General features: G+C 41.3%; 1 protein-coding gene across 1 annotated transcript in view; it reads right to left on the bottom strand.

The window, feature by feature from the left end:
- Positions 1–20,804, bottom strand: part of ATP13A4 (ATPase 13A4) — a 125,142-nt gene that overhangs the window by 21,522 nt on the left and 82,816 nt on the right. The window contains exons 14-23 of the mRNA XM_052639535.1: positions 20,206–20,356; positions 18,094–18,180; positions 17,716–17,869; positions 16,459–16,570; positions 8,067–8,191; positions 6,452–6,615; positions 5,506–5,628; positions 3,986–4,065; positions 2,039–2,081; positions 706–815 (exon numbers count right to left, since the gene is read on the bottom strand). Coding sequence (XP_052495495.1) covers positions 706–815; positions 2,039–2,081; positions 3,986–4,065; positions 5,506–5,628; positions 6,452–6,615; positions 8,067–8,191; positions 16,459–16,570; positions 17,716–17,869; positions 18,094–18,180; positions 20,206–20,356 — 1,149 coding nt within the window. The remainder of the gene's footprint in view (positions 1–705; positions 816–2,038; positions 2,082–3,985; positions 4,066–5,505; positions 5,629–6,451; positions 6,616–8,066; positions 8,192–16,458; positions 16,571–17,715; positions 17,870–18,093; positions 18,181–20,205; positions 20,357–20,804) is intronic.

Genomic DNA, 20,804 nt, shown 5'->3' with positions numbered 1-20,804 from the left:
ATATCAAAACAAAATTAATTCTAATACAATCTTCAATCTTATATGGCAGTGAGCTTGGCTACATGAAGTTCTCAGAGCCTCAGGTTCTTTGTTTGTAAAAGAAATAGTGACCATCCCTACAATTCCAGGCTGGCTGGCACTTCATAAACTGTAAACACATACTAGTTATAATAACCAAAAGCAGCCACAATGCTCACCATCTCTATTATTCAAACAAAATGCAACAGAAGTACATGTTCTGGGATGGGGGAGGAGAACGAAGCACCAAGGGGAAACTGTAGTAGAAGCAGCAAAGATGAATAAATATTCTGGAAACCGGGGACAGGAAGGATATTCCAAAGAAGTTTAAAGACGCAAGAGGAAAGGAAGACAGGTAGGGAGAAGAGGGTTTCTGTAAATCCTCCATTAAGAAAGTATCTAAGGATATATATTCAAAACAGTGCTAGGAGTATGATTAACATTTTCAAAGCAGCAGCAAGTTCCAGATTCCAATCTTCTAAAAATAATCTATTCAGTGCTTTTCGTTAGAAATGCCACTGCTTTCCCAGGAGGTAAATCCACCCCAAAGTAGAATCTTTGCTTTCTCCCATAAAGCACCCTTTCTACCCAGGGACACACATTTCCCCTGGTTTTTGCAGAATAAAGGGATCTACACCTAAAAGTCAAGAGAGGTTAAAACAATGCTGGAGGAAAGTACCTACTTACTTGATAAGGTGAGGTACACATTCAATGTTTGGAGTTTTGGAGGTGAAAGGCGAAGCCACAGACGCCTCCTGCTCTGATAAAGAGATGCCCACATGAGCCATTTTCAAAGCCTGAAAGCAAAGAGTCAGCTTATTGTCTACTCACACACATCTCTCCTGAGGCTGCATAAGAAAGAAAGTCTACAAGCAATAAATGCTGGAAAGGGTGTGGAGAAAAGGGAACCCTCTTACACTGTTGGTGGAAATGCAAACTAGTACAGCCACTATGGAGAACAGTGTGGAGATTCCTTAAAAAATTGGAAATAGAACTGCATTATGACCCAGCAATCCCACTGCTGGGCATACACACCGAGGAAAACAGAATTGAAAGAGACACGTGTACCCCAGTGTTCATCACAGCACTGTTTATAATAGCCAGGACATGGAAGCAACCTAGATGTCCTTCAGCAGATAAATGGATAGGAAAGCTGTGGCACACATACACAATGGAGTATTACTCAGCCATTAAAAAGAATACATTTGAATCAGTTCTAATGAGGTGGATGAAACTGGAGCCTATTACGCAGAGTGAAGTAAGCCAGAAAGAAAAACACCAATACAGTATACTAATGCATATATATGGAATTTAGAGAGATGGTAACGATAACCCTGTATGTGAGACAGCAAAAGAGACACAGAGGTATACAACAATCTTTTGGACTCTGTGGGAGAGGGAGAGGGTGGGATGATTTGGGAGAATGGCATTGAAACATGTATAATATCATATATGAAATGAATCGCCAGTCCAGGTTCGATGCAGGATACTGGATGCTTGGGGCTGGTGCACTGAGATGACCCAGAGGGATGGTACTGGGAGGGAGGTGGGAGGGGTTTCAGGATGGGGAACACATGTACACCCGTGGAGGATTCATGTTGATGTATGGCAAAACCAATACAATATTGTAAAGTAATTAACCTCCAATTAAAATAAATACATTTATATATATTAAAAAAAAAAAGAAAGGTGAGTTAATCTTGCCACAAGGTGGCTTGTAGGCCCAGGCTCTGGCCAGAAGATGATTATACTTTGCTCTGCCTACTACATAAGAAAGAGATGTCACTCCGACACCTAGCCAAAGAAATTCAGAATCCAGAGCCAAATTCTACCCATTCAGTCCATACTGGTCATTGAGTCATTGTGTGGCTCTGGTCTAAACCTTCCGAAATCCTTCCCATCAGTTTCACCATCAAGAGGAATGGAGATGGTACATAACCCCAGAGATGCTATCTCTTACTGGGCTTGGAGCAAATACAGTTGAGGGCAAGATGCTGGCCCCGCACTGGCAGCTACTTACCCCACAGTCATTGGCTCCATCACCACACATACCTACAAAGTAACTAAAAGGGAACAAAGTGTCAATTGTAGAGGAGCTCAAAGCAATCTTACCTACTAATTGTTCTAATTAAAAAGATAAAATAAGCTTTATTACTTAAGACCCAAACTTATTATTTATTTTAAGGGAGTTTCCCTAACAGTCTGGTTTGACCAAAAGTAGAGTTTGACTCAGCAGTTCCTGAAATGGATTAAGAAAACCAACATGGCCGTCCTAAGTCCAGGTGCTTCAAGGAGACCCTGCACGTCACTACCTAGGAGACAACTCTGTCAGCTGTAAAATAGGAAGTTCATCATTATGACAGCATGGCATGGTGGGAAGGGCACAGGATTTGAAACCAGGAGACCTAGATCTTTAACCTGATCACTTTCCATTTTGACTATCATTCATCTCCCCTGCAAAGCATTACGAGTATTCAGTGAGGTGGGGCATTCTGAAATGATAAATAAAAATTAGTTGTTAGTAATGTTTAGTCACTGGAGAGGAAATCCACTGTGTCAGCAGTCACTTGAGTGACTTAAAAATGGGCTGCCAGGATCAAAAGTTGAAGAAACAAAATATATCTCTATTTCAGGATAGATTTTCAAAGCTGAACGGATACTGCTATCTTGAGTTGTTGATGAAGATAGTCTGCTTTTTAAGGTAGGAGCAATCTGACAGTGTGTGTGTAATTTGCTGTACTTCTCTTCCACGCTGCTACCTAAGACAAGGAGTTTACTGCAGAGGTTTTCAGCCATGTTCAGAAGAAAGGACTGTTTGCCCTTTCAGTGACTGAATCAAGTGAATAGGAGCTGGAGTTGCATGGGTGTGGTCCAGTACCAGAGGTAGAGAAAGCCTCAGAGTCTCAATGGAGTTCCAGTAACAGGAAATAAAGGATCCCAAATGATGGGATTCTGTTAGTGGAGATATGTTGTATTAAGAATATCTTTCTAATTTAGGATGGATAGGATTCTTTGCATAAGAATGCTTTAATATTTCAGGGTTATGTGAATCTCTCTCTTGTTATAGGAGTCCCCCATATATTATAACTATAAAAATAATTTGTAAAAATAAAGTGTACGTTTTCATTGTACCTTCAGGAGTCAAGTTCAAAGGACCTTTCCAGAGTTACTTCTTGTACCCGCTATGTTCTAGTTCAGTGGGATTCTCAACTCTGGATGCAAAATTGACTTATGAAAGGAATTTTTTTAAAGTGCTGATGTCCAAGCACCCACAGGAGAAACTGAATCAAAATCTCCAGACGGTGGTGTCCTGGTATTGCTAATTTTTCAAAGCTCCTGAGGTGACTGTCATGAGTAGCTACATTAAGAACCCTGCCCTGGACTTCCTTGGTGGTCCAGAGCTAAGACTCTGCACTCCCAACGCAGGGGACCTGGGTTAGATCCATGGTCAGGGAACTAGAACCCATAGGCTGCAACGAAGACCTAAGATCCTGTGTGCTACAACTAAGACCTGGCCCAGCCAAATATATACATGTTTAAAATATAAAAATAAAAGAGGAGGGGACATGTGTATACCTATGGCTGATTCATGTTGATTTTTGGCAGTGAAAGTGAAAGTCGCTCAGTCGTGTCCAACTCTTTGCGACCCTATGGACTATTCAGCCTGTGGAATTCTCCAGGCCAGAATACTGGAGTGGGCAGCCTTTCCCTTCTCCAGGGGATGTTCCCAACCCAGAGAGCCAACCCAGGTCTCCCGCATTGCAGGCAGATTCTTTACCAGCTGAGACACAAGGGAAGCCAATTCTGTAAAGCAATTATACTTCAATTAAAAATATTAATAAATTTAAAAGAAATTATAAAACAAACAAACACTGCCTTAAACAACTGAGTGACTTCCTGTACTTCTTGCTTTCCACCTGTTATGCCTGTATGCACTTAACACTACCTGAATTAGTAAAGAACCTACTCTAGTTTCTGAAATTCTTCCACCAGACTGGATTTCTGCCCTGGAGACATTCTTGCAAAGATGGTTCCATTCATCAGTATCTGTAAAAAACGCAAAAGGGAAAATTTTTAATCATGTCAGCTGGTCATACCTGAAATAACTGATAGCATTCGGAACACTGACTGGTTAATGATATCCATGAGTGAGAAAACAGAGTTTCTAAGAAGTCCTCCTTCGGATTTTAAGACAGATATTGAGACTTTGGTCATCAGGTTAGCGATCAGGAAGATTAAAATCAGTAAAGATGACTACTTAATAGACAGAGTTGATGAAAACAATGACCTACAAGAATTTAACTCAGCTGCCGTGGAGATTGCGGTCCTGAAAAATCTGGAGCTTAATAGAACCTTAAACCAGTAGAGTATGAGAAACTGCAAGATAAAATGAGGTCAGGATCCCGAAAGAAGGAAAGGAGGCAACTGCTTTTTGGAAAAGTCGTTTGACTCTAGCGGGAAAACCACCTAGTGATGAGAGAGTGATTGCCTGTAGCCTTTGACTTAACCATACTATCTGGGCTTGACCAGTTGTGAAACTCAGCAGATGTCTCCAGCCTAATTTGGGCTATGAAACATTAATTGACTGTTGTATAAAAACCTCTACCAGTTCCATCAACCCGAGCCCCATCTGACAGAGTCTAAATTCTTCTGTTACAGCTGTATGCTCCCTGTTCTTCTTGGCAGTAAACTCAGCTTAGAGTTCACTCAGCTTTAAGTCTTCATTCTTTTTTTCTTAAACAGTACCCAAGATAATGAGCAATTGAATGCAAATAAATCATTTTGCTTTACTATGAACATAATCCTCCTCTAGTTTGTTCAGATGTTTTATATATATGACTTACCAGCCGCCACTATGGGTTTAAGTTTGACACTCTTTCGTATAGAGATTCTCTATCAAAAGCCTAGTGCAATTCCTCTATCCTTGGTCTGCCCTTGCTGTGTTGCTTCGGTTGTGTCTGACTCTGTGCAACCCCATAGACTATAGCCCATCAGGCTCCTCTGTCCGTGGGATTCGCCAGGCAATACTGGAGTGGGTTGCCATTTCCTTCTCCAGGAGACCCTCCTGATCCAGGGATCGAACTCACCCCTCTTAAGTCTCCTGCATTGGCAGGAGGGTTCTTTACCCCTAGTACCATCTGGGAAGCCCCATCCTTGGCCTGCCTTCCTGTATAATTGCTGGATTCCACTATACTGTGAGCCCCCCTCAATCGTGGCAATATAGTGACAGCTACCTCAAAGCAATCTTATCACTTGAGAAGTTACTAATGCTTTAATCCTACAGTTGATGGATAACTGGTTAATCAAGTTTACTTATTTGAAATCTAGCAGGAAATTAAACAGGGACCTCTGCAAAACTATCTGCTTTCCTTATAATACATTCTATAGTTATATCTAACCTAGTTAAAGGTTTGAAATTACTTACTATCGTGCTCTTTGACATTGTTAACATCTTTACCAGGAGATAGGTACCATCTTAGAACTTACCTTTGGCAGTAGGCTACTGAAATGTTGACTTATAACCTGGAAGGATTTTCCATTTAGAGCAAAATGGTAACTTCCTTCTTTGCTATTATCAGAGATTTCTTCCCTGATATTAATGTAATTGTCCTGTAAAGCAAGACACAGTTATTTTAGACTTGATAAGGTGGTTAGGATCCCAAGCATATCTAAGCAAAGGCAACTATGACAGTCTGGGGTCTCTCTTTGAAAGTCACACTCCAGCCTTAATTCCTCAGAGAAGCACTTTCTCTTTGCTGGATCAACCTTTGCTCATCAACCGCCTCTAGTGAACAGAAGGATAACACTCATGTCCTGTCTGCATCCTGATTTGATCTCGGTGAGTCCCAGAGAAAAGCACATTTCACACATTTTAAGTGTAAAATATGAAAGCATTGCAGCTTAATAAGTCTCTTCCTGAAGGGAAAACTTTCCTTTTTTTTTTTTTTTTTTTTTGCTAGCAGAATTAATATTGTTTCACAAGGACACAATAAAGATAGGATACTGACAAGATTGGGGATAAAGGAATAAACTTTTTTCCCCATCTTGAAGACATGGTCTGATTTTCCAGTGCACACAGCAGTGTCTCTCCTAGGGACTAAATCCACTTTGAACTCAATGGGATAGCTGGCAAGCAAGGGCAAAAAGGGAAATTAGATTTGCAGTCTCACTTACTATATTCTTTCTAAAGACTTTTTAAAGTTTAATAGAATGTATTATTTCCACATCCTGGAAACCACCACACTTTAAAACTCAGTATGAATGGTATGGAAAAGTGATATAGTTGAGTGCTTTGAACTGCATACATGTTAGACATCTGAAGAAGTATGTTGACCCCAGGTCACCTGTACACCTCTGCCAGTCAAAGCTGCTCAGTAGCCAACACTGTGTGATGAGTTAGATAATATGGCAGAAGGTCTGATTTTAGGTATACCTGATTCCTGTATGCAATGTGTTTCTTCTCTTCTAGTAGTTTCCAAGAAATAGATGCTGATGAGGACCCAGTTGTTTCATTTGCTTCAATGAGAATGACTTTCTGGCTTTCAGAAACCATCCCAGACTTTCTGGCCACTGTTATTGCAGTCTGAAGATTGTCACCTAGAAAGGAAGAGTACCCCAAAATGGGATTGAAGAGACAGAACCAATTCATGCAGAGCCTGGAAAACTATATGTAAATACTTCTCAACTGTGTAAAACTATATATAAAATGATGTGTAAACATGAAAATATATAACTGAATCACTGCTGTACACCTGAATCTAACACAACATTGCAGTCAACAATACTCCAATAAAAACTTTCAAAGAAAGACTCTAACCCAAACTTCCTATACCTAGGCAAGACACATTCCCTTGTCAAAGCCAAGAAAGATATTTCAGGGTATATAATAAATCAGAAAGCATATCTCCCTTTCACCTCATCCAAAGACAACTCTTCAGAAAAATTACAACCAAGCAAGGGAAGAAGCAGGACAGAAATTTCAATATGAGGAAACAGGTGAAGAGGGAAGGTTGTGAGCCATGAGTTCTCACTTCTACATAAATCTAACTGGTTAAAAATAATTATGAGAATGCATAAAATAATTGTTACATAAAAATTTTGAAATAGAAGCGCCATAACAGAAGGGGAATTCTAGTAAGTAGTAAATTAACTCAGCAACACCTAGAAGTTGGACTGAGGGGCTCAGAAAGGAGAGGGTAAAAGTGATCCAAAAATCTCTTGGTTTGGAGGGGTGGGTAGTGGAGGGGGATAGAGAAGTACCATAGGGGAGGTGAATGTACGCTTGAGTCCCCAACATAGAACTGAGTTCAAGGGTAATAGGTTGGAGAGAGAATTCTTTGGTGAGAAAAGACTGTATCTTGATGCCACAATTCATAGAGCTAATGCATCTGACTTTGAGAGCAGAGAAAGGGAAGGCAACACACACTCAAAAATCATAAATACTTAAGGAACTCATTGACTCTCCACTCAGAAGTGTTCATTAGGAAATTTTACACATTTCTCTTGCGTGATCCCTTCTCATCATTCCATTGTTTGTGATTTGGGGTTTGAGAGTGAGACTAGAGGGACATTTCATAATTTCCAGAATCATAGATCTCATTTGATGGGCCTTCAGCATAGTGTACAGACCACGCTGACTAAGCATTCTTCTTCTCTGACTATTTAACAATGAAATCAACATCTCTGCGTGGCTTAAGTCTTCTTATTCAAGTGTTATTTCGAGAGTCCCCTTTCAGAAAGAGCACCTCATCTAAAGTAGCCGGTCAGACACACTTAACCACATCAGCCTGTTTTGTTTTACGTAGCTTATAACACTTCTTGTTAGCTGTTTGTTTGGTTTGATTGATTGACTGATTTTCTATCTTAACCCATGTGAATGAAAACTCAGTGAGAATAGTAACTTTGCCTTTTTTGTTGCCCATCTCCAGCATCTAGAATGGTGCCTGGCCCATATTAGGGAGTCAAAAAGATATGCTACTTTTTGAGAGAACTATGTCTGTTTCTGAATCACATTCTTCCTGTTTTCACACACGTATTTCGTTCTATACCTGTGATCATCACAGTCCTTATCCGGGCTGAGATAAGCTCTTCAAGGACAGGTTTCGTCTCTTCTTTCAGTCGATTCTCCAAGATCAGCAGCCCCAGAAATATCAGGTCTGATTCTACCTGGTCCCTGGAAGTATATGAATGACCGAACAGAAATCGCCCATTATAGTCTTTCTTACAGGAAGCAAAACAAAAACAATGACAGATATCTTCCTCTCAGAGTGGTCCCTACTCACTCATTCATGCACCACTGCTGAGGCCCTGAATATGTGCAGGAACCTTCCAGAAAAAAGACAAGAGAGAGCACAAGGATATGGAGACATTTGCTCTGATGGAATTGAGAGGAAGAGAGGGTGCTTATTCGGTACATGATTCACTTTAATCTTGGTAGAGAAGGAATAAAATAACCACAAAATTGTCTTCCATCTGATGGCGTGATTTTTGTCACCTCACCTGTTAGCAACCACCAGAGAGAAGTTCTAGCTCCAGTACAAAACATCATGAAAACTAAAGCAGCACAGAAAAATAAAATAAAACACTAGTTTCTCTAGAAATCAAAGCTATCATCAATACTGTTTTGGTCCCGAGAGGCATGAGGCCATAGTCTTAAAAAGAGCCCTTCTTTTGAAACCAAGCTTCTCTCTCTCTCTCCCTTTCTCTGTGTGTGTGTCTCTCTCTCAGTGGGTAGCATTGCTCTTCTACATAAAGCGTGACTGTTTCTGCAAACAAATGAATTCTCTGAGGCTCCTGCCCATCACAAGAACATTTCCAAGACATTCCACAGGACTAATTGCAGGAGACTACATCTGGGGTTGGGGTTTCAATGATTCTTCCATGATTCATTTATCTGAGACCCAGATATGTCTAGCAGACGCAAGAGCAAGGCACTAGCACCTCTCACGTCTGGCCCAAGTACAGATGAACGCAGAAGAACTAAACTGCCTTGCTTGCTGTGTGTGTCTCGATGCTGGGCCTCACTTCAACCAGCAGCCCAAACTAGAATGAGGGACACTCCCCAGGCCACTGCTAACATCTCTACAGGAGTGGCAGGAAGTAGATATAACTTGAACTACTCACCTCAAAGCTGGCTCAGAGAGATAGCACTCCCTATCCTTCTGAACCTAGCATTTAAATCTCTCCATAATCTGAGTCCAAAAGATCTTTCCAGCTTCATCTATCACTAAATTCTTCATCCACCCCAAATTCCAGCCAAGTTAGACCATGGGTATGTGTGTACACAACCATCTTTAAACATTTGCTCTAGACTGCCAGAAGACATTTCTTCTTACTTCATAGAAAAGGTTATAAGTTCCCTGTGATCTGCCATGGAAACCCTTCCTATATTTTGAAATCAAACTCCCATGCACCTCCCATGAAGACGTCCCCAAATAGAAATAATTTCAGCCTCAACCTATTACTTCTACGTTCAGCTTGTATTTTATTTGTCATTCTTTGCTATTTGATCTATCTCTCTGTCTCTGATCCTTAAGAGTAAACTTGCTTGGTTCAATGACAAGTTCAACAACACCCATGTGGTGCCCAGCACAGAGGATGTGTTCAGCAAGTATTTGCCAGTTGAAATGCCCTACTGCCTAGTGTAACTGTTTTTCCTAGACATCCCTGGAAAATTCATTTCCTCTTTCAGAAATTCTACTGCCAGAGTGTTCTCATGGGAACTGAAGCCAGAAAATCTGTCAGATCAATAACCAGTTAGTGGACATCTAAATAAATGCAAGAACGTTTCTAGTGGCTCAGTGGTAGGGTCTGCCTGCCAATGCAGGCAGCATGGGTTTGATTTCTGGGTCAGGAAAATCCCCTGGAGAAGGAAATGGCATCCCACTCCCGTTTTCTTGCCTGGAAAATCCCATAGATGAAAGAGCCTGGTGGGCTACAGTCCATGGGGTTACAAAAGAGTCAGACATGACTTAGTGACTAAACAATAACAACGAAATAAATGCAAGGAATGGGGCTCAGAAAAGAGGAAGAGAATATACAGGGATTATAGTAGTTCCTAACTCCAGAAACTTGACATTCAACTTGGAAGGACAAGATTAATCCTGATCACTTTGATTATATGGAAAGCTGGGGAAAGCATCGTGATCATGTACAAGTAAGAGTTCTCTGGTGTCACAGAGGAGGGTGTAATCATTTCTGGGTGGAATGACTAGAGAAGCCTTCCTAGAGGAGGTGATATTTGAGCTGCTTTTTGAAGAATAATGTAGTTGATGCCTAACTGAGGTCCTCCCATCTTTCTAGTAGTTTTCATACACAGGCATCAGGTTTTAGATATTTTCAGAGATCACTGACATGGTCCAACCACAAGCCACCAGGCACCAAGAAAATGGCTGCAGTGTCAAGATCTGACAAGGTCGCAGCCCACTTCGGCAGTTGTTTTCCTGGTTCCTCTGGCACATGGGTTGAGGGCACAGTAATCAGGAGACCAGCATTCCAATCCGAGCTCTGAGGCTACCCTGCTGTGTTACCACGGGCAAATCACTTTCTTTGCCTGGCAATTTATCTCTACTTTTTCAAAAGCAGGTGGTGAAAATAACGAATCTGCAAAGTCTCTCCTAGCTCAAGTGCGGCACAATACTTCTTTTCATTCAATCTGATCTAGAAAATGAGATGAGGAGAAGACATAGTCCCTTGAAGGGGCTCACAATCTGTAACTTGGAATAGCATGCTATCTTTTCCTGTTTCCTGCACAAACGTTGTACCTCCTCCGGAAGCACCTAGAAATAATGAAGAATAGGGAGTGTAATACAAAGGAGCATTGTCACTCCTGTGATTACACTTCATGTTCTTAAAATCCGTGTGATTTTTTTAAAGATGAAATAGACATTAAAAAAGCCAAGAACCATCATAGAAATTATGATATCAGTGCTGGAAGCACTCTGAGTAAACACACACACCAGAAAGAATGTTCTGCTCTAATCACGGATTAGGGCAAATTTCTAATTAGGTAAACTGACTTAGCCAGAAGTAGATACGGTGGTGATGCAGCTTTAACACAAGATGGGCCAAATGACGACCAAGGGTCAGATTCTACCAGTGAACTTGGATATAGACCTTACCAGATTTTGGAAAGTTGGAATTTCAGTGCTGTGGGCTATGTACTCTCCTGTCTGCTGCTGCCCTCACCTACCGCCCCTCCCAACCATGTGTCCCTGCTGTGAGCGCTTTGTTATATTCACAAGCTCCAAAGTCATGAGTCTGAAACTTGATACACAAATATTTCATCATAGTAATCAGAAGCAGCAGCGCCTCAGCCAGAATCTTGATATATATGTGTCAAAAGACTCTCAGGAAACAAAGCTCCATTCCCAATTCTGCCACATCCCCGACCCAGGTGTCCTCTTCTTTAAACTGAGATTCAGTCTCAAGTTCACTTCTAGCTCTCTAACCTGAGTGACCTGGGTTGGTTAAATTACAGCAAAGACCCAGAGCTGTAATAGCCAAAGTTTTAAGGGTCACAGTAAGCTGGCCCACTGTCCTTGGGCCAATAAGTCCAGGGAGTCAACACTCAATGATTTTGGATGAGTCACTTCCCCCTCTGGGCCTCACCTACCATGGACAAAGGTGGGGTTGAAACTGATCAGTAATTCTTAGCAGGGGCGATACTGCCTCTCAGTTTAGTTCAGTTCAGTTGCTCAGTCGTGTCTGACTCTTTGCAACCCCAGGGACTGCAGCACACCAGGCTTCCCTATTCATCACCAACTCCAGGAGCTTATTCAAACTCATGTCCATTGAGTCGGTGATGCCAGCCAACCACTTCATCTTCTGTCGCCCCCTTCTCCTCCTACCTTCAATCTTTCCCAGCATCAGGGTCTTTTCCAATGAGTCAACTCTTCGCGTGAGGTGGCCAAAATATTGGAGTTTCAGCTTCAGCATCAGTCCTTCCAATGAATATTCAGGACTGCTTGGATCTCCTTGCTGTCCAAGGGACTCTCAAGAGTCTTCTCCAACACCACAGTTCAAAAGCAGCAATTCTTCAGTGCTCAGCCTTCTTCACAGTCCAACTCTCATATCCATACATGACTACTGGAAAACCCATAGCTTTGACTAGACGGACCTTTGTTGGCAAAGTAATATCTCTGCTTTTTAATATGCTGTTTAGGTTGGTCATAACTTTTCCTCCAAGGAGCAAGCATCTTTTAATTTTATGGCTGCAGTCACCATCTGCAGTGATTTTAGAGCCCAAAATATAAAGTCTCTCACTGTTTCCATTGTTTCCCTATCTATTTGCCATGAAGTATGGGACCAGATGCCATGATCCTAGTTTTCTGAATGTTGAGGTTTTTTTTTTTGTTTTTTTTTTGAATGTTGAGTTTTAACCCAACTTTTTCACTCTCCTCTTTCACTTTCATCAAGAGGCTCTTTAGTTCTTCTTTGCCTTCTGCCATAAGGGTGGTTTCATCTGCATATCTGAGGTTATATATATTTCTCCTGGCAATCTTGATTACAGCTTGTGCTTCATCCAGCCCAGCACTTCTCATGATGTACTTAAAATTCTCCAAGCCAGACTTCAGCAATACGTGAACCGTGAACTCCCTGATGTTCAAGCTGGTTTTAGAAAAGGCAGAGGAACCAAAGATCAAATTGCCAACATCCGCTGGATCATGGAAAAAGCAAGAGAGTTCCAGAAAAACGTCTATTTCTGCTTTATTGACTATGCCAAAGCCTTTGACTCTGCGGATCACAAGAAACTGTGGAAAATTCTGAAAGAGATGGGAATACCAGACCACCTGACCTGCCTCTTGAGAAATCTGTATGCAGGTCAGGAAGCAACAGTTAGAACTGGACATGGAACCACAGACTGGTTCCAAATAGGAAAAGGAGTACATCAAGGCTGTATATTGTCACCCTGCTTATTAACTTCTATGCAGAGTACATCATGAGAAACACTGGACTGGAAGAAACACAAGCTGGAATCAAGACTGCCGGGAGAAATATCAATAACCTCAGATATGCAGATGACACCACCCTTATGGCAAAAAGTGAAGAGGAGCTAAAAACCCTCTTGATGAAAGTGAAAGAAGAGAGTGAAAAAGTTGGCTTAAAGCTCAACATTCAGAAATCGAAGATCATGGCATCTGGTCCTATCACTTCATGGGAAATAGATGGGGAAACAGTGGAAACAGTGTCAGACATTACTTTTTTGGGCTCCAAAATCACTGCAGATGGTGATTGCAGCCATGAAATTAAAAGACACTTACTCCTTGGAAGAAAAGTTATGACCAACCTAGATAGTATATTCAAAAGCAGAGACATTACTTTGCCGACTAAGGTCCATCTAGTCAAGGCTATGGTTTTTCCAGTGGTCATGTATGGATGTGAGAGTTGGACTGTGAAGAAGGCTGAGCCAGACGAAGAATTGATGTGTTTGAACTGTGGTGTTAGAGAAGACTCTTGAGAGTCCCTCGGCCTGCAAGAAGATTCAACCAGTCCGTTCTGAAGGAGATCAACCCTGGGATTTCTTTGGAAGGAATGATGCTAAAGCTGAAGCTCCAGTACTTTGGCCACCTTATGCGAAGAGTTGACTCATTGGAAAAGACTCTGATGATGGGAGAGATTGAGGGCAGGAGGAGAAGGGTACGACCCAGGATGAGATGGCTGGATGGCATCATGGACTCGATGGATGTGAGTCTAAGTGAACTCCAGGAGATGGTGATGGACAGGGAGTCCTGGCGTGCTGCGATTCATGGGGTCGCAGAGTTGGACACAACTGAGCGACTGAACTGAACTGAACTGAACTCTGCATATAAGTTTAATAAACAGGGTGACAATATACAGCCTTGACATACTCCTTTCCCTATTTGGAATCAGTCTGTTGTTCCATGTCCAGTTCTAACTGTTGCTTCTTGACCTGCATACAGATTTCTCAAGAGGCAGGTCAGGTGGTCTGGTATTCCCATCTCTTTCAGAATTTTCCACAGTTTCTTGTGATCCACATAGTCAAAGGTTTCGGTCTAGCTAATAAACCAGAAATAGATGTTTTCTCTGGAACTCTCTTGCTTTTTGATGATCTAATGGATGTTGGCAATTTGATCTCTGGTTCCTCTGACTTTGCCAAAACCAGTTTGAACATGTGGAAGCTCACAGTTCATGTACTGTTGAAGCCTGGTTTGGAGAATTTTGAGTATTACTTAGTGTGTGAGTTGGGTGCAATTATATGGTAGTTTGAACATTCTTTGGCATTGCCTTGCTTTGGGATTGGAATGAAAACTGACCTTTTCCAGTCCTGTGGCCACTGCTGAGTTTTCCAAATTTGCTGGCATATTGAGTGCAGCACTTTTACAGCATTGTCTTTCAGGATTTGAAACAGCTCAACTGGAATGCCATCACCTCCACTTGCTTTGTTCATAGTGATGCTTCTTAAGGCCCACTTGACTTCACATTCCAGGATGTCTGGCTCTAGGTGAGTGATCACACCATTGTGGTTATCTGGGTCATGAAGATCTGTTTTGAATAGCTCTTCTGTGTATTCTTGCCACCTCTTCTTTATATCTTCTGTTTAGGTCCATACAATTTCTGTCCTTTATTGTGCCCATTTTTGCATGAAATATTCCCTTGGTATCTCTAATTTTCTTGAAGAGATCTCTAGTCTTTCCCATTCTACTGTTTTCCTCTATTTCTTTGCATTGATCACTGAGGAAGCCTTTCTTATCTCTCACTGCTATTCTTTGGAACTCTGGTTTCAAGTGGGTACATCTTTCCTTTTTTTCTTTGCCTTTTGCATCTTTTATTTTCTCAGCTATTTGTAAGGTCTCCTCAGACAACCATTTTGCCTTTTTGCATTTGTTTTTCTTGCAGATGGTTTTGATCCCTGCCTCCTGTACAATGTCACAAACCTCTGTGCATAGTTCTTCAGGTACTCTATCAGATCTAATACTTTGAATCTATTTGTCACTTCCACTGTATACTGCCTCTAGAGGACATTTTGAAAACTTTTTAGGCATGCAAAATTTTACCCTGCATCCCACATGCCTTTTGAATATTTTACAGGATTCACAGACACTAAAAACATCCATGGATATATTGAAATAAGCAAATATAAAATTGTTTATACTTCCCTTAGCTCTGTCTTACATATAAACACAAAGTATTTTTTACATATTTTTAATATTTCATTGAGTTTTCCAGGAATATAATGTATATTGAGAGGAAAGTGTTCTATTATATTCAGGTTTACTAAGAATTTTTAGTCATTTCACAGAGTCACCTCATTGACAGACTGCCAGAGATATCTGAGATCCAATAAATAAAACACGTATCAATTTGCATTTCTTCCTGTTAACATCCCCAATGATTCTACATATGGTATAAGCAACGTATTGTTTCGTTTTGTTTTAATGGAGTCGATTGAGTATTTATTGAACTATTTATTACTTTTTGTAAGGCACTATAATTTGTGCTTCTATTTTTGCTATATAGAGGGCATTATATTTCTTTCTTAAACAGAATGTGTGCAGATCATGTTACATATGAATTTTATTTTCTTACATTAAAAGAAGTGATACCCAATAGTTATAGTAAGAGAGTGTTGAATCTGGCAAGGTTGAAAACAATTACATTGAAAACAATTACAGACCTTCCAAGTTTAAAATCCTAAATAACAAACTAAGCCTTGATTATCTTCATAGCAGTGTCACCAATAGCGGCTGACAGAGAGTATTGGACATGACTTGAAAATGAAATAAATACCATTCCCTGAAAACAGTGAAAAATAAAACAACAAATAAATTTGAACTACTAATCACTCCAGTACATTTTAACTTTTGAGCATCCTTATTTTAATCTATCTATAATAAAACTCTCTTTAAAACTCTCTTTATAACAGATTCTCTGAAGTTTTTCTTGTTTTTCAACAAGTATTACCTAGATTATATGTTAGGCCCAAGCTATATTTATTTGTTTTATTAAGTTGTGCATTTTTTATCAAGATTTTTTTTCAGTCAAATGTTATGTTTTCTAACTTTCAACAAATTCACCACCTTTGACACAAAATAAAAATAATAAAATCCCCAAATAGCTAAGTAATGAAAAACAAAAAAATAATTTAAAATCAAACTTATATTTGGTCCAAAATGAGAGCAGGACCACAATTTCAAACTCTCTGAAACATAGGTTATATTCATATATTTGGTTTCAAAAAGCTGCACAACCATATTTTACAATTTTTACAGCTATTTCTGGTCAATTCTCCCAGTCAAGTTCACATCACCTTTGTGATTTAGGCAGGAAAGGAATGACTATATCCCCGTTTACTAAGTTCAAGGAGATTTTATACATAAAAATTCAGTAAGCTGTGTTGCTGAGTCCACTGCCCAGTCTGGTGTATCTTCCCATGAAATCATTCTGCTTTACCAAAATTCTCCCCTCCACCCCTCTTACCTCATCAAGGCAGAAATGTGGTGATCCATTTCCAGCTTTTTGTAGGCCAGTCCTATGACCCGGAAGCCCTGTGTCGTGTAAATCTGAAGCTCACTAACAAAACTAGTTGGTACTGTTCAGAAAATAACACAAGATTAGTGTGCAATATAAAACTCAATTGGTACTGGCGGAGAAATTCCTTGCAAACAGAACCAACACTTGCCCAAGAAAACACACCTCTACAAAAGGTATGCAAACAAGTCAGTGGGAACTTTAAATATCACTACGTTGTCATGATTGACTTCTTGGGATCCAGTTAAGCAGAAGTGAAAAGGAAGTACTCAAAAGAAAAAAAAAAAGAAGAATGAGTAAGTGTATAATTCTTTTTTCTTCAGTTTAACCAACAAAAATTTATTGAGAGTCTATTATGGATCAGGCATTGTTTATGCAGAGATTGAACTGTAATCCCTGCTCTGAGGGTCTTTGTCTAGTAGGGTCACAGCCAGTAGACTAAGAATACAATTGAATGAGACGCTTGCTATGACCCAGGCAATTGGGCAGCACACTTTGGGAGCATTATGCATCTACCAGACTGGGAGGAGGTGGTCAGATGGAGAAGGAAAAGGGCATGTGGCTGAGGGAGCATCGTGTACTCGGGCATGGGGCCATGAGGCAGTAAACCTTGACAGTTCAGCTCAGGGGAAGCACAGGATGTGACGACAGGAGTAGTAAAGAAAATCTGGAAAGTGTGATAGAAGTCAGATCAGGAAGGCTTTAGATATGATTCTAAAGGAGTTTGAGATTATCCTGAGCCTATGAGAAGCAACCAAAGAATGCAAGTAGGAAATAACAATATAATTAGGCTACGTGACAGAAAAACTGATCTGCGCATAGTGCAAAGGATGAATGAGAGTAGGGAATGCTGGGGAGGAGGAAGCCAATTCACCAACTATTGAAGTGATCCAGGAACAGGATGATGAGAGCCTGAGCTGCTGGAGTGACAGAGCCGTGGATTAGCAATTGGCAAGATAGAAGTGCTGAGGGAGAGACAGGAACCTAGGAAGAATCCTGAATTGGGGTGGGGGAGTAATACTTTCACTCACTAAGTTAGAAAATACAGAGAGTGAGAAAGATAAGCTTGATTTCGGTACTGAGTTTGGAATACCAATGACTCATCAGATTGGTGATGGCCAGTAGACTATTGGATTTGCCAATCCAGTGCTGAAGCGACATATGTGGGACAGATTTTCCTGTTGTAATGTAAGTCTGATCACTTACCTGTCTCAGGTTGGCAAAAGCTGGCCACCCTCTCTGGTGCACCTTTCATGAACACCAGCTGGTCACCCCCCATCTCTTGAACAACGACGGTCATCCTCTGCAGCGCTGAGGAGAATGGGAACTGATGCAGGATTGCAATTCCTTCCACTGGGACCTGGTTGAGGGAGGGGGATGGAGACAGACACACCACATAGCTTCTAGCTACGGGGAGTTAGCTACTGCTCCCCCAGTCCTCAGTCTAGCAAATAAGGGAAACAAGGTCTCACCAATTTTCACACAAATCAAAGAACACACATTCCTGAACTTTCAAAATTGTGAGTCTCACAGGACTTTCACTCTGAGTTGGGTGTTGTGGGGTAGAGAGCAGGCAAGGCTTACCTGACTGGATGTTCCACAGGGCTTAACAACCATGGCACATCCTGGCACTCCCTTGAGGTGGAAATCGTCCCCAGAAGCCACCATTTCCTATTTCATACAGGATATTTCATTGTAGAGATTTCTTTCCCTTTCATCCACGAATACTGCGCTCAAATCCTCCCCTTGAGAAAATCCTCAGACCGTCTCAATGTATTCTCCTCCCTCAGCTACATGGAGGTGAACCAGACTTTAATTCACCACAAAAAAATAATGTATCAGAAATACTATGGAACTTGAAGGCCAGACACTTCTGAATTAGTTATATAATTTCTCCTGCTTTCTCTGCTAGAATTTGTGACATAAAGGCTTTCTCCATTTCAGAGGGCTTAACTTGAAAACACTGAGCATGGATAGCCAATACCTTATTGTCTTTCTTCTCCCGGTTCACTGTTGCTCCTGCTCTTTCCTCTCTGTCTAATTTGGATGGACGGTCCTCAGGGTACAGGAGGGCAGGGACTGTGATGTACATGGTTAACTTTTGGTAAACAGTAATTGCTATAATAATGATCCTAAGTTATAGGCAAAGGAACCTTTTACACAAAGATGCCATAATGCTTTATAATCATCTCGTGGAGTGGCAGAAAAAAAGAAAATCTCAGAGAGGAAATTATAATTCCTACTTAAAGATACAGAAACAGTAACCCAGGAAGGATGGAGAAAGTTATATCACACTGCTACAGACACATGCCCTATTAACAATGGGAGGTGGTAGTGGTTTGGTTGCTAAGTCATATCGGACTCTTTGTAGCCCACAAGCAGAATCTCCCAAGCAAGAACACTGGAATGGGTTGCCATTTCCTTCTCCAGTGGATCTCCAGACTCATAGATTGAACCCATGTTTCCTGCATTGCAAGCAGCTTCTTTACTGACTGAGCCACAGGGAGGCCCTGTTAATGCTGGAAGGGACCCTAAAGATTGTCTCTTTCAGTGAGGATTTTACACATGTTATTACACAGACCTGGAACTGAACCAGATTACGGAGAGTGAAGTGGGCTGTGGCTAAGTACGTGGGGACGCATGTTCCCTAAGCTGTACCTTTACTCCCCATCTTCTATCTCAACCAGAGTAACTCCAATGATTTGCTTTGGGTAGGGTACTTTTGAATAAAGTTTCCTTTTAAGGAAAGATTCCAGCTTTTTTGTTTTCTTTTATGTGAACACTGCTGGTCTAGTTCAATTCCCTCATTTTAAAGTCATGGAAATTCCCAACAGGATAGATGACCTCATGAAGTCAAGGAATCAGAGCAGAGCCAAGATGAGAACTGGGAGAGCCAGATACTTGGTCCCGAACAAGATCATTTTCTCTGAAATCCACTTCAGAGTCTCAACAAAAACTCTCATGGTGTTCTTTTTAGTGCCTAGTCTTAGAGATAAAAGTATGCTAAAGTAATAGAAATAAAACTCCTGGTAACAATGAATTACCCTAAGCACTGGGGAAGTGATGCTTCCTAATCCCCATGTTCTAGACAACTTTGAAATCAGACATGGCTCATATTGTAGTTGAGAAGAATTAGAACGTAATTTGGAGAAGGCAATGGCACTCCACTCCAGTACTCTTGCCTGGAAAATCCCATGGACGGAGGAGCCTGGTGGGCTGCAGTCCATGGGGTCGCTGAGGGTCGGGCACGACTGAGTGACTTCACTTTCAGTTTCATGCACTGGAGAAGGAAATGGCAACCCACTCCAGTGTTCTTGCCTGGAGAATCCCAGGGACGGGGGAGCCTGGTGGGCTGCCGTCTCTGGGGTCACACAGAGTCGGACACAACTGAAGCGACTTAGCAGCAGCAGAACATAATTATATAATAATTATACTGACACTATTGAGCTAGTAATAGATTCCAGGCACAGTACCAGGGATTTCTTACATGCATCAGTCCGTTTAAACCTCACAATAACCCCAATACAGAAATACATTGTACAAGCAGAAAGCGGTTTAGATGAGCCTGCCCCTCACTGCCACATGTAATCCATATTGGAGACCTCTAATGCTATAAGCAGTGGAGAGCTGTAATAAAACCTGAGTTGGCCTGGCCTTGAAGAAGCGTCTTAAAATCTCTGAAAAGCAGAGGCTTACCCAGGTGGTGGCCTCAAACATTTTGAGGTCCAGTGGGTCTCCCTGGATGGTCCCATCGAGAAGGATCAGAGAGTGGCAGCTGGTCATGGCTGCACACAGTGGGCCCCAGGGCAAAGTCCTGCCTGAGGTAAACCTGTGGACTTCCTGGAAACTGAAGGAGAAAAGGGAAAGGACTTTAGTCCTCTTCCTCCGGGCCAAAGTGAAGCTTCTGGAGGTAATTATCCTTTAAAAATATAAGTTAATATGCTTTGTTGCAACACATACTCACTTTTGAATCCCCTCAAATGAATAGTGTTTCATTCAGCCATCAGCCTTATATGAGTTCAGTGAGTATGAGAAAGGTCCTGAGGTTCTTTCAAGCTCTTTCTTCCCTCTTTTCCCTATGCCCCTCTCTGGCACTGATTTAAATCCAGAGATACAGAAAGAGCTATAAATATCACCCTTAGTTCCAACTGCATCTACTCCCACCTGGACTTCTGGACCCACTATTTCCTATGCTGTGAGACAGAACAGGCTAGCTCATACTATAGCTTCTTGTGTATATATCGCCTTCAATCTATCCTTCAGGGCAGGGTTGTTTCTTCCATAGCTCTTTTCAA

This window comes from Budorcas taxicolor, chromosome 1, assembly GCF_023091745.1.
Source record: "Budorcas taxicolor isolate Tak-1 chromosome 1, Takin1.1, whole genome shotgun sequence".
Classification (NCBI taxonomy): domain Eukaryota; kingdom Metazoa; phylum Chordata; class Mammalia; order Artiodactyla; family Bovidae; genus Budorcas; species Budorcas taxicolor.
The sequence above is the reverse complement of the archived record's forward strand: the minus strand, read 5'-3'. Positions and strand labels throughout refer to the sequence as shown.